The 13,940-nt window shown below is 40.0% G+C and overlaps 1 protein-coding gene across 1 annotated transcript in view; it reads right to left on the minus strand.

Annotated features, from left to right (window-relative positions):
• Positions 1 to 13,940, minus strand: part of necab3 (N-terminal EF-hand calcium binding protein 3) — a 39,753-nt gene that overhangs the window by 21,651 nt on the left and 4,162 nt on the right. The window contains exons 2-4 of the mRNA XM_085777687.1: positions 11,697 to 11,721; positions 2,647 to 2,755; positions 842 to 867 (exon numbers count right to left, since the gene is read on the minus strand). Of these exons, the coding sequence (XP_085633813.1) occupies positions 842 to 867; positions 2,647 to 2,755; positions 11,697 to 11,721 (160 nt within the window). The remainder of the gene's footprint in view (positions 1 to 841; positions 868 to 2,646; positions 2,756 to 11,696; positions 11,722 to 13,940) is intronic.

A 13,940-nucleotide genomic window follows, 5' to 3' on the forward strand; every position in this document is an offset into this window, starting at 1 on the left:
TTACCTTAACTTATCTTAGCTCAGCATTAAGCCCCAGTATGTACTTATTTGGCTTTGCTTTCATTAATGCGTATTTCACGGAAATCGAATCACACCTGCATACAAATGAAAGCTTTCTCGTACCTTGAGTTGAATGAGTTGTTACAAGTCGTTACAAATACGTAAGTGGGCCATTTAAGTGCCATTTTTTACGTTGAGTGGCAGCGTGACCGTAGGTAACCACAGAAAGTTTTCCAGGTAGCGCCTGTTAAAACTGTCACCACTGAGGAAGGACGGATCGGCACTGATGTTGCATTCAGGTGCAGTCAGGCAGACGCAGACGGCCGTCGGCAAACCAACCGGATGTCCTTTCACTCGACATACAACATCACCATGACAACGTATTGTCACGCCTGTATTGTTTTGCCTCGTACTGGCGGACCAATTGTTTATAGAGGCTTGTTTATCCTGTTACATGCAGCGTCTGTTGCCCGACGTCTGCCCGATTTCACGTGAATGCAACATCAAGAATACATTCCGATATGCAACTGCACCGCTAGATGGCCTTTAAGATGACCTGTCCAAAGGTAACAACCACCTTCTCTGTTTTCAGTCTTTATCCTGAGCTAAGTCAACCACTGTCTGGATTTCTGCCACGCAGATAAGCGAGTGATATCAATCTTCTCATCTACCTGTCAGCAAGAAAGTAAACAAGTGTTGGTTTGATGTCATCCATGCTGCTAATAACCTGAAAATATGGACCCACAGATAAAGACAACAAACACTGATGTTGGTGAATTCCTAAAAGCAGACGTTAACGCACTGTGACACATTTAATCAGCCAGAGCACTCTCCCACCAACCTGATAGCTTGTCAGTGTCCAGATTACTGTAGGGCAGAGCACAAGAGGAGAGGAATGGGAAAAGTGTTGAGAAAGTTAATTAAAGAAATTCAAAGTTGTGTTGTACTTAATTTCTGCCACAGAGATATGCTGACAGTGGCTCTGAGCTGTGCACTGTGTTGTAACATTAGCTGAGGGGAGAAACGCTCACAGATTCCAGTGCAGAAAACCTTACAAATCAAAAAGCTGACACATTTGTTCTGCTTAGAAAATTTCTGCACTTGCAAAGAAGAATATTTCTGGTGAAGAATGAATGTTAATGCAATGGGGCTGGCGGCAGTTCTTTCTCACCCTACTGGAAAAATCTAAATCAATAATTCTTTTCTATATAACTCACAGCAGAAATTATTGCGTGGCCTGTGGCTCTAATGGCCTTTGGGTGGTTTTCTTTTCTTCTAGTCTTTACATTGGCTCCCAGTCAGCTACAGAATAGATTTTAAAGTTCTGCTACTGGTTTACAAATCACTGAATGGTTTAGGTCCAGAATACATGAATGGCATGTTAGTATAGTATAATGCACATTGAGTTGGCTTGGTATGAAATACGCTATATAAATAAAGATGCCTTGCCTTGCCTTGCCTTGCCTTGCCTTCACTATCATCTGCAAAGCTGCTTGTTTTTAAAAGAGCTCACAACAATAAACCATGTTTTTTTTCCAAGTGTTCATTTTGATAGCACAATTTTTACACATCAACCACAACAATAATTTAAGAGCAAAACCTGCAGCTTTTGGAAATGCTCATCTTCCACCGCTGCTATCATACAACTAATAGAACTAAAGGACTTTAATTAGACATCAGAGCTCAGCTCATGCCAAGTGCCTCAAGGCTTGGAGTGTGGTTAGGAGAGGTCTGTGAGGGCTCCCATGTCATGTGGGTGCCAGTCCGAGCCTAAGAGCCTGTCCAAAAGCAATTTATCACACTGTGATAGAGGAACTGGCATCACATGAGAAAATAAATGCAGAGTTGTTCCTGCAGCCAAACACTATTCTCACTCTAATTGGTTAGGTGCAAAAAAAGAGAAAAGAAACAAAGTCAATTTAAAAACCAGAGTATCTCTGCATTGTGTGTGTGTGTGTGTGTGTGTGGGTGTGTGTGGCCATGGGTATATGATATGCTAGACTGGTCACAGTGGATTCACTATATTATCTGAGCTGTTGCATACAGTTTGACTTCTAAATTCTAAAGTCTGGCTTTCAGTGTTGGTACAACATAAACAAGTGCAGAAAGTACAGTAGAAAGTTGCAAACTGTTTTATGAATACAAATCCCAAATCTGCCAAAGATAATAAAGACAACTGGTTTAAGGACGGAACCATGACAGCCGTTTTAAAAAACACAGTTGTGGAGAAACACTCTTTTCCTGTGAGGCTGCAGTGAGTGAGTTAAACCTTCTCTGTAGACCAGTGATTTCAGCAGCTGCCCCGAGGCTGATTTCTTCTATTGAAATTTTGGAGGAGTAGGTTTTGAAGTGGCTGGTGTGTAGCCCACAGTACTTTATGTACAAAGGAAGGGGGTAAACATTAATTCAGTCTGCTTGAGAGGAACACATTAACGGCGCCTTTAAGCTCAAAACGCTTGCTGTTCACACTCTTTTATGCGCCTTTCTAACGATAAAAAGCATGGGTTTAAAAACTGATGTGAAGCAATTTAGCCCTTATAGAAATGAAAAACAAAACAAAGGCAAAAATATTAGTCATTGTGCGCCATGACGGATTAAAGATATTTCAGAAAAAACACAAACAACAACATAAAAAAGAACACTTACTTATTTTGTCGGCCATCTATGGAGTAGAAAAGCTCCTGTAGCTCCTCTGTGGTCAGGATCCCATCCGCAAAGTAAGCATTGAACTCTTCGAATGACAGCTTGCCATCATCTGAAACACAAGGCAGTGTTTGATTATCATGATACAATAACAAGCTGCTGTGTGTGTTACCACTCATGAGATCATGAAGTCCCAATTATCACCTCAGAACATTTTTAGAAACACCTCTATTCCTAAACTTCATTGATCTATATTTTAGTGGCACAGTGGTGTCTCACAACTCAGAAGGGATAGTCTCTCGAGTCTGACAACAGTGTACTAATGACGCCTGCTTTTATACAAGCTTCACACAAAGCAAATTACAAACACTTCATAAAATCATTTTTATATTTGCCTTAATATAACCACATTAGTTGTTAGACTAATCAGAAAATTACTGAAATATGTAGATTCAGCATTTCACAGAGCACATGATGATCCCTGACCAACATGCTTCAGATAATCACACTCTAGAAGCTACGTTCTCTGTAATCTGAATCCACCGTATCATTAGTTCTCGTGTCTATAGCCCCTTTTTTTCTATCTCTGGTGTGATAACACACTAATCTTACAAGCTGATGGGACCCATCTTGGTGCACATTAGTTATTTCTTGTTTCCTTTCTTCCTTCTCCTTCTTTCCATTCCACTCTTGCTCCGGAGAACGTTCGTACTGCTTGGTTTGCACTCAACAGTCCAAAACCTAGATATGTTCACTTTACAATGATTTAATATGTCCCATATTGTTCAAAGTGAGATTTTTTTAAATATTTGAGCAGGTCATTGTTCTATATTAACACTGACTTTGGTAATTTTGTGATGTCACAACAAAGAAATCATCACTTTCAGCCATGCCTTAAGCCCCACCCACCTTCTCCCATCAGAAAACCTCAGAGGTCTTGGTTTTTCTGAATGATTAAATTATATTTTCTATTCTATTTGATCACTCAGAAAACAGTCAGCTGCTAGTAACTAAGGTAATACAAATTTAATAAATATATAAAACATTCAATAAAACACAGGAAAAAGATGTGACCTAGAAAAAATACAAAAGAAGCAAATTCTCAGTTTTTATAAACTGGAATAAATGTTTGACTTGTTTTTTGTTTTTGGTTTTTGCTTAATTGATCTAATGAAACATCAAAATTCTTCCTTATCACTTTTCTGCCAAATTGCCCAATTATTTCAGCACATTTCTTTTACAGTTTGGTAGCCATGGCAGGCAGTCAAAAACAAAAGTCGTGCTTTAATTTGGAGGTGTGTATAAGCCAAGGGAAACCTTCAAATCCTCATCAATAAGATTCTTCTGCAGAAAATACTCCACAGAAACAGTCCACAGAATAAAACCGTAAATTGGACGACCAACACCAGACACTTTGAGCAGTTTAGAGTTTACTCCTACTTCCCAGACTGGTTAACTGTGAGCACAGCTTGTTGTGACAGACAATACAGAGAAAAAAATCAACAGAAGATAAATAGCGCAGTTGTCATCTGTGAAGAAGTGCTCCTTCGTGATCCTACCATTAGTCTGTCTACTGGCACCGACCACACGGATCGGTCGGCAGTCAGTCTGCCAGAGGGAAAGTGTGAGATGTTTTAACCCTCATCAGAATCCAGAGCAGCAGATAGATTGGTATCTAGGAGGAACATTTCTCAGCCATGACAGACACTCAGTGTGCCGGAGGAAGGTGGTTACTCAGTCAGATTATGTGATTGAAGGACGGGCCGAATGATTAGAGCGATAACACGGAGCCAAGATGTGCAGATGGACAAATGAGAACGGCCATGAAGTAGCCTATTTGTTGCACCAGGAAAAACAGACTGGTTTTGTCATGGAGGGTCAGACAGCCCCTGAAACAAACAAAAGCAACCCAGCCATGTCATTACTGAGCTTTTAAACCCTCTGAATGCAGGAGGACTTTTGGCTCCATAAACCCATCAAGTAAAACTGCCCAAATAATGACCCTGTCTGCAACATGACAAGGTAAAACTGGGAGCAGTTTTAATATATGCCACGGAGTTCCAGTTGGCTGACTCAGCATGAAAACTCAAGGGCAAGCTTGGAGACCATCTGTTCTGCTGGAGCCTCTTTGACACCGCTCGTCATTACCTCTGACCAGAATGTGTAATAGGCTTATTCTGGTCAGAGACCACACCTGGCCGTCGCCACTTTGGCCCAGTCTCTGTTTTTCTCAGACAGTCTTCCATACCTCCTCTCACTCTCTATCTGCTTTCTGCTCCTCCACTCCCAGTTTGATTTAAAAAGGATAAGTGTTTCCTTCTATCTTTGTTTCAGCAAAGGCAGTAAAACAAGCAATATTTCTGTACCTTAGAACAAAAAATGTGCATGTTGGAGCAGCACTTTATTATAATCTTACTCTGAAGGTGAAAACCTTCGCATTTTAATACAGATTTTATTGAAAATTTTTCAGGGTTTCATTATTTTCACGCTTCAATGATAATCTTAACACTCTTTATGCTTAGTTTACAAAGTTTTACTCATATTCCGATGCCATCTGTACTTAGTTTGTGCATCTGAGCCCTCAGATCCCTCCACATGTCTTCGTCTCCTCTCAGTTGCATTGTGTTGAATCAATGTGTTTGGAAAGCTTCCTATATTTGGACTGCCAAACCAGACAGGCAGCAGTTATGCTCAGAAGTGACACTCTTGATAATGTGTTTGATGGACTAATGATGAGCACTGGCAATCTCTTCTATTCACTTTGACAGTTCTGGGTTAAACATCTTCCTCATGAAAGAGGATGACCGCGACAAACACACACACGACTGGAACTGAGTCATCTCTTCTATTACTGGTAAAGAGACAAGATTTTAAGCTGCATGTTGGTTGATTTTGTTGCTTTGTTACATCTGCATACTGACTTTTGCATGATCTTCTACTTTCCAATTTATCATCTGTATCCACTTTAGAACTGGAGCTGTGATCAATTACTGTTTAAACTCAACATAAGTTGTTTGTGCAAATTAAGTGCAAACCCAAAGTATAGTGAGCAGCTCTATTGTAGCATGAAAACACATTACTATTACAGGTCACCAAATTCAAATATTGAACATGCAGATCTGTGTGCTAAGAAGAACGTCTTGCAGATGCCTTTAAACACCTTTGAAAATAATAGACTGCATGTGATTTTATATCTGATGTATACATGCATGAAAAAATCCACAGTGTGTATGTTCCCCCCGTATAGTCTGTTTAAAATTATACTTGTATTTATACTTATAAATGGCAAAAGTTGTAAGTGTATGTATTTGTCTCGCACACTTTAAATGCCAAACAGCAATCGTGCTTTTAATCTCCTGCAGGCCCTGAAGTGATGTTGGTGACAGATGGCATCGGGAAATTGAAGATGCACAGTCAGATGAGGGGGATTATGTGTTGTTGTGTCATCTTAAGACTCATACCTGTTGGTTTGCTTCTTAACTCCAATTTATGCATCTTCACTCCTATCACTTGGATCTCTATTTATGACATGTGGGATGTGAGGATGATGTGAGGATGGAGAAGTTCACGCAACACTTATTTGCCAAATGGATTGTCGCTGCTCAGTTAAGTGACATTCTGAAGTGATGTTTATAATTTATAATGTACTATAGTATAGGCCCTATATTACAGAGACTATACTGCACTGATGTGTTGTGCTACACCAGAGTTCTTCATCATACAGTATGTCGTTTTACACTGAACTTTTCTTATTTCTTGCCCTAATACTGTTGTGTTATAATCTAATAACTCCCTCTTTCTCTTATTGTGTGTGCATGCCTGAATAACACGATACATTGTTCTGTTTTAAAACTGTACATCCCTAAAATATTCCACTAAATGTATTTTCTAATCCTGTTATGTCCCTCTGTGTTGTATTTTACTGAAAATTAAAATGCCACTGGTTACTGAGTTGCCAACACAAATACCAACTGATGCCTTCAATTTAATAAATCATTCATGCATGGCCAGTGACATATAAGGAACATTAAGTTCTTTAAGTAGATCATCCATAAAAAAAATAATAAAAAAAACCTTTGTGGAGCCATGTTTCCAGTTAATGTGAATGTGATGTGACTTATACAGCAAAAGCAAAATGTTTTAATGTCACTTTTTTTCTTCTGACATTTTTCATTATATGATGATTTTTTTTTATGAGAGGGATTCTGTTCATAAAATTACAAAGCTTGCATCATAAAGGCTCCAAGGCCGCATGCCTAGTGACTTCTAAGATCAAGAGAGAAAAAAAGGAGATAAAAACACATACTGTAACAAAGACATGTCACTGACATGGTGGAATCATAAAAAGTATGGACATGACAGGACTCAAATCCCAGCTAGACCCATTCATCACTGGAGCAATTTGTCACCACAGCTGTTTTCTTTAAAAACAATAAATCATCAACATGCTGAAAACAGACACGGTGGTGAATATTCACACAGCACACCAGAGCTAACTGTCTAATATCGCCGACTTAAACTGAAGCATAGCATAATATACAGTTAAAGCATTCATACGGCACACTGCCATTATTACAGCAAGAAAGTAGCTATAAATCACACAGCAGAGGCCAATCAAAAGCAATATGCGTAGACTGATCGCTAACACTGAGCCACAAACATCACTGAGGAATTTCAAGCTGGTTTGAGTGAGGCTGGTTAAGTGCTGCTGATTCTGTATGCTGTATCTGGCCTTTTCTCATTTACAGTAAAAAAAAAAAAAAGTCAGACTAGTCTAAACAAAGTGTTCACAGGATCAGAGTAAACAAGAACCAAAATGAGCAAGTGAGGGAGTCCTATAAAGTAGGGCACAAAGTAGGCCGCGCTCTTATCTCTGAAAAGGTTAGTCCCATTGCAGCCTCTCCTAAGTGGTTTATAAATTCCCACAAATGCATCACTGCTTCGAAAGCAACTAGCAATACTGAGAGAGTTGGGTCTTGTTTCTTCATAGTAAACTCCTATGCAATACTATACTCAAGCCTTTCCCGATCCTGGTATTCTTAGTATCAATGCTCTACTCAGGATGTGTTGCACCACCAGGCCATCTGTGATATAAGCTGTCTTTCAGCTTCCATAGCCCAATTTAAGCATGAAGGCTGTTTCCAGATTGCATACACCTACCACTTTTCCATTTTCATACTCACTAATGGTCTGAAGCTGACTGGTCTTTTCCTGTATGTTGGAGTGGATGTCAGGCAAGAAGAAGGTTCACTGGTTCATTAAAAACTCAGGAGACAAAGAGGAAATAACCTCCTCAGCTTCCCCACTGGACAGTGTGTTTGATAACTGAACATCTCGAGAACAACAACTATATTTTATAGTAAAATGTGAAGTTCCTCCTCATACAAATTAGACAACTTTAATTTTGTGTACCTAAAATCCAAAACTGCTACATGTAGAAATGTCAAACAAGGTTGCTCATCTGAGACCATTCTACCAATTAGGTTGTCACAGTTGGTTTACTTCTGTAGGATGTCTAATTATCCACAGGATTTCATCCACACTGGTGATGTTGAGTCTTAAAACATTATTAAAGGAGAGTGTGCTTGCAGTAAAAAACAAACAAAAAAGAAAACCTTCAGGGACACGAACATGCTGTTTTTCATCTTTAACAATCAGCTTAAGGTTTTTTCTTCTTTTTTTTTTGGCTACCCTGCTCAAAGACCATGTGATACCTTTGAAATATTAATTAAAAAAGTGAATGTGCAAATCTTGTTTTGCAGTAATTAAATCCACCTCAAAGCAACAAACTTGGACAAATGCAGTGTAAAATTTCCCTTTAGCTTTGGTCTACACATACTCCTTGAAAGTATCTATCTCTTAAGCTGCTGAAGCTGTTTACCGACTAGTGGTTAAATTCACCTGCCTCATGTTTGGTGCTGGGGCTGAACACAGCTGTCTTACAGCAGATGTGACAGATGTGAGGTGAAGTAAAACCATGAGCTGAGAGACACTGAAATGCTCTGTTGAAGCAGAAGGAAAAGTAGAGGGAGGTTATTTGTGGGCTCGTCACGATTGAGACTAAGTCATTTGATTAATTTTAATGTAAAGTATATTGATTAGTGAAACTCGAAGGCAAGACATCCTACAGCTGAGGAAAGACTTCGTCTGCATGTTAACAAGTCCAACTCTTTTTTTTTGGCTTTAATTGACAGGATGGAGTGAGACAGGAAATGATGAGACAGAGAGAGGAGGAATGGCACACAGCAAAAAAAGCACTCCAACAAATCCAGTTGTTCTAATAGCTTATTATTCTTACATTCTGCTGCTGCTTAGTTCGTTGATATTTCATATTCAGTCTAATCCCTGTGGTATATATTACTGTAAGATAAAGAACAATGGATGGAGCACACTATATACTATTTTGATTCCCCTCCCCCCCTTCTCTCCACAGCTGGCTCATGACAGTCATATCAGCCGAGCTCGTTATAATAAAAATCTAGCGGTGAACACATTTGGCTGGAAGCCGTAGCACCATTCATCACATGTGAGACTCGTCATAGTGAAGGTTAAGAGCTGTTGAGAAGTACCGGTGATTGCTGTTTAGAGGCATAATGATCACACACCTTGTAAAAGCAACAATGTCTCAGTAATGTGCACTTTTTCCTGATTTGCTTTGGTTCCTAATTTCATCTTAATTAGACATTCTTAACCATAGCATCAGCAGAGGAAAAAAGAGGGTATTATTACGGCAAGGATGTTTAAATAAACCACATAGTAAATAAATATGACTTAATATTGGATGTAATAGGCAGGGGCACTCAATAAAGCAATGTAGCTAGTGCAGTGGGTCTATGTGGCCAAAGATGACTATTTTCCCATTCTTTAAATGGATGCAACACAATAATGATGGCTGCATATGCTGTATTTTTTTCCAAGTGAGTTATTGTGGTATAAACAACAAACCCCATTCAGTTATTCTGGATTTGCATTTACTTAATTGAAGTTAGAGGAGATTTTTTTTCCCTTTCTCTGCTCAGCTGTCCTGGGTGCTCTACATAATTTGTGTTGGTGGAGTTGTGTTTGTCTGGACCCTGACGGTTATATGAGCTGGACACAACTCTGTGAGGTAAATGTGTTTATGCATTTTGCCAAGAGTAAAGCAACAGATGGGATCATTTTGTGCCATTACAGCAGGATAGTGTAGAGAGAAACAGTCTATAACATTTAAAACTAGAATCAACACCTCGTTGTTGTACATCTCTGCCAACCAGTCAAGCTCCAGGAAATATGGTCCAAATCTCTCCTTCCGGAGTTAAAGCGTTGAATATGAACATGAACATGAAAATGACCAGAGGTGTTTTTCATGTTATGATGTCACCGTGAAGTTGACCTATCCCACTAGACATTTGTGTTAAACTGTGTCATGATTGGCATATGAATTTGTGACTTGTGACTTGAAATGTGTTTTGCAAGGGCAACCAATGACCTTTAACCACCAAATTCTAATCAGTTCAACCTTGGATCCATTTTTCTGTTTGTGCTGAAAGCCAGCCTGAAAACTTAATACCTGGCTAGCCTGTCATGAATGTGGAGACATAACAATAACAAACCTTGCAGACAGTTTTTTTTCACTATTACTATTAATCCAACAGCACATACTCTACTAGCACACCCAGCAGCTATGAGGAGCAAGCGTTATCACGTTTCCTGGGACTAGTTTAAAACTGCAAGAGTCAGGACCATCACTCGTGTAAAATTAAATGAGATAGCTTGAAGGAAAAGTCTGTTCAACAAAAAAAAAAAGTACTTTCATTCCCATACAACTCCCGGAATGCACTTAACGTTACAGAGCAAGGATATATCAAACTGTGAAAAATTGTAACATGAGCAAATCCTGTTTGAGTCTACGTGCTGTGCATCCATGGTTTGATCACCAAAGCCAACAACCACGTAGCCCCCATGAGGGTCTGACGCTCTGAGCAACAACAGCCATCTCAAAGGCTCACTACACATTGCATTGCATAAGGCAGTTTAATACTGCACTGCTGTATTCAAAAGTAGCACCTACCACATAGCATGCAATCCACAATGTGCACAGTGGCAAGTATACATGGGAACTTTCAATGTTGCTTTCAGCCACTGTTTTCACACTGCATCACTGCAAACAGGTTGTATTCTGATTGTTCAGTTTGTGGAGGAATGGAGCGTTACACTGATGCTGCATTCACGTGCAGTCGGGCAGACGGCCGTCGGTAACAAACCAGATGTCATTTTAGTCACAGAAGTCCAGAGAAAGCTGGTAAAACATGGGTCAGGTAAACAATACCACATCGCCACGACAACATATTGTCACGTGTATTGTTTTGCCTCGTGCTGACAGACCACTTGTTTACATAGAGGCTTGTTTATGCCATTACGTGCAGCGGCTGTCGTCCGTCTGCCGTCTGCCCAATTTCACGTGAATGCAACATGAAAAATACGATTGAGTTGCTTGCGATATACAACCGCAACGCTAGATGGGAGTAATTCCTACACAATGCACCTTTAATGTACAGGACAGTTGAGAGAGAGACAGGAAATGGGAGGCAGAGAGGCGGGGAATGACACACAGGATAGGGCTGCTCGACGCGGGATTCGAACCGGGGCCGCCTGCAGTGAGGAGTCCAATAGAGGCCACTTCTATTAAGGTAACACTCATGATGCAACACCCCCAACACCCCCACGCTCCCCCCCCCACACACACACCGCCAGAAAAAGAATAATTTGGCTCGGCCTGTGTTAACATGACTCACATTAATTTGTAAACAGCACCCAGTCATCTGTTTCGACACTGACAGAGAGGTGCTTTATTCTGTGTGACATGTTCTTCCACTCATGGCCACGAGCCAGCATCTTGTTGGAGCATGAAGAGGAAAGGAGATTCGCTCAAACAGTCATTCATGCAAGTCTCTCGATTCTCCTTACCCAGATTGTCTCAGGCATAATATCAAGTAAAAGAATGTGGGGGAAACAACGAGCATGCATTGTGACAAATTATTCATCACCGGACATGTTGTGTACTGTTTACTCACCGTTTTTGTCTGCTCGGCGGAAAATCTGAAACACAGAAAGGGGGCAGAGGAGATGGTTATTATTACTTCTAACCAGGCATCACTAAAAGGATTCTTGCAATAGGCAGGTACAGATTATTAAGCATCGTGGCAGTTTGTCAAAAACACAATAGGATGCGTGACGTCCACTGTACAAGGTTCATTTGTTCTGCTGCGCTGAACAGAACAGTCAGACAAACAAGGACAGTGACACGGGCGGTTACATTCTGAATGCGTGACTCATGTCAGGTTGAATGCTGGCTGGTAGCATGTGTCAATTTGAAAACTGGTTTATTCTTCTGAGGTAAATACTAATTTCAGAATCAGTGTAAGGCCAAACAGTTATTATCTTGCAGCTGCCTTCATCACTGTATCCACTCAAGTGGAAAAAAAAAAAAAAACTCTTCAAAACCATTTTCACCTTGCACAGACACGCTGCATCAACAAAATTTGCAGCAAGTGACATGGATGTGCACATGAATTAAACATTTATTGATGATTATATTTTTTAGTTTAATACATAGGAGCAGTAGTTGCCCAGGTTACATATAATTAGGATCTGCATAAACAATAAACAGGAGAGCAACAGCGACAGGCTGAGGCTCATCACTGGTGCCCAGAGGAATGCCAAGCTGGCAGATCCCCCACAGCAGTGGTGTATTTAAAAGACCAGCTCTAAGCATCAGGCACTAATGCTGCTGTGGCTATGGCGACTGGCTGCAGCTAAATGCGATGATTGGCCGGTGGCTATAAGAAGCCCCAGTCCAGATTTTACCCAGTTGACAATGGTGACACACTGTAGAAGGAAGAGTGCAGGTACAATTACATTGACAAAGAAAGACTGAATCACAGTTTTAGGTCAAACAAGGTTAAACAAGTGGCTATATCAACATTTTCTGTTCAGTCTTTTGCTGTCTTATTCCTTAACCTTTGTCTTGTGTTAGCTTTCTGCTACCATCTATGGTGTCATGTTTTAAATCAGCTGTAAGATACACTAAAAACATTATTTTCATCCAATATTTTTTTTCATCTCTTGGTTACATTGTTAGGCTTCATTATCCATGAAAATATTAGTTTTAATATTTTTGGTGTGGGCCCCTGGGCCTTTTTTGTCAGTAAACCCCTTGGCTTCAATTGAACCTTCCACAAATAATTATTTATCATTCCATTTGTTTCTCATCTCCTGGTTATGTTGTTAGGCTTCCTTATCCATGAAAATGTTGGTTTTGCACTAAATTGACCCTAACACCTAGCCTGACAAGCCAGACTATATCACTAAAATGTATAGTCTGGAAACGACCGGTAGACCTCGGCTCAATCCAGGGGGCGGGATGAAGGCTGTCTTTCAAACTGCCTCTGCACGCAATAGGATAGCGCTACGACTAATCAGAGCAAAGAGCAGGATGAGGTTAGCCTGACAAGCCAATTAAAATCGACGTCGCCATCGCGTTAAGCCCGCCCAACGACTCTCTAAACAGATAGAGCGCTGTGATTGGTGAACACAATCGGTGTTCGAGACTCAAAAAGTTCCTACGGCTCGTTTCTAGACCCACCTACGGAGCAAATATTTTTGCTATCGCTAGGGTGCGTCTAGATTTCTAGGCTACCTAACACCACAAATGTCATAATTTTAACCAGAGCATTTTAGAAATTTGAGAAAAAAGTTTTTTTTGTTTTATTTTGTTTAAATAGCAGTTCCTGACAAAGTCAAAAAGCCTTGATGCTATAAACAAATTTATGTGGTACTTCTATGCATTTAAAACCTGAAAACGGGTCACTGGTGACCTGAACACCAGAGGAAGGATAAAATATATACTGCTGCACATAGAAAACAATGATGATGATTTGTCTGGGGATTTCTGGGGTTTTTGTTTCACTATGAGGGTTAATGATTACCAAGAGTGTCTGTGACACCAGAGTCTGTCATGTTTGTTAAAATAGCAACTATGATGAGGATGCTTCTGAATGAAAAGAGGATAGGTCACAATAAAGCTACCACCTCAAAAGTGAACACAACACCGAGTTGCAACAAAAGCAAAAACAAAAATCATGAATCGCATGCCACAAATGATGGCACAGGTAATACTGGACATATGCAGTTGGGTTTAGTGTTAAAAAATGCACCAAAAAAAATGATACAAGTAATAATGAATCTGGATTGCTGGAAAATGGGAATATGACAAGGATTAATAGAGGAACTGGCTGACATTTATACATGACACCGCC

Source organism: Trachurus japonicus, chromosome 5 (genome assembly GCF_045865225.1).
Source record: "Trachurus japonicus isolate A0001 chromosome 5, Traja_1.0".
NCBI lineage: Eukaryota > Metazoa > Chordata > Actinopteri > Carangiformes > Carangidae > Trachurus > Trachurus japonicus.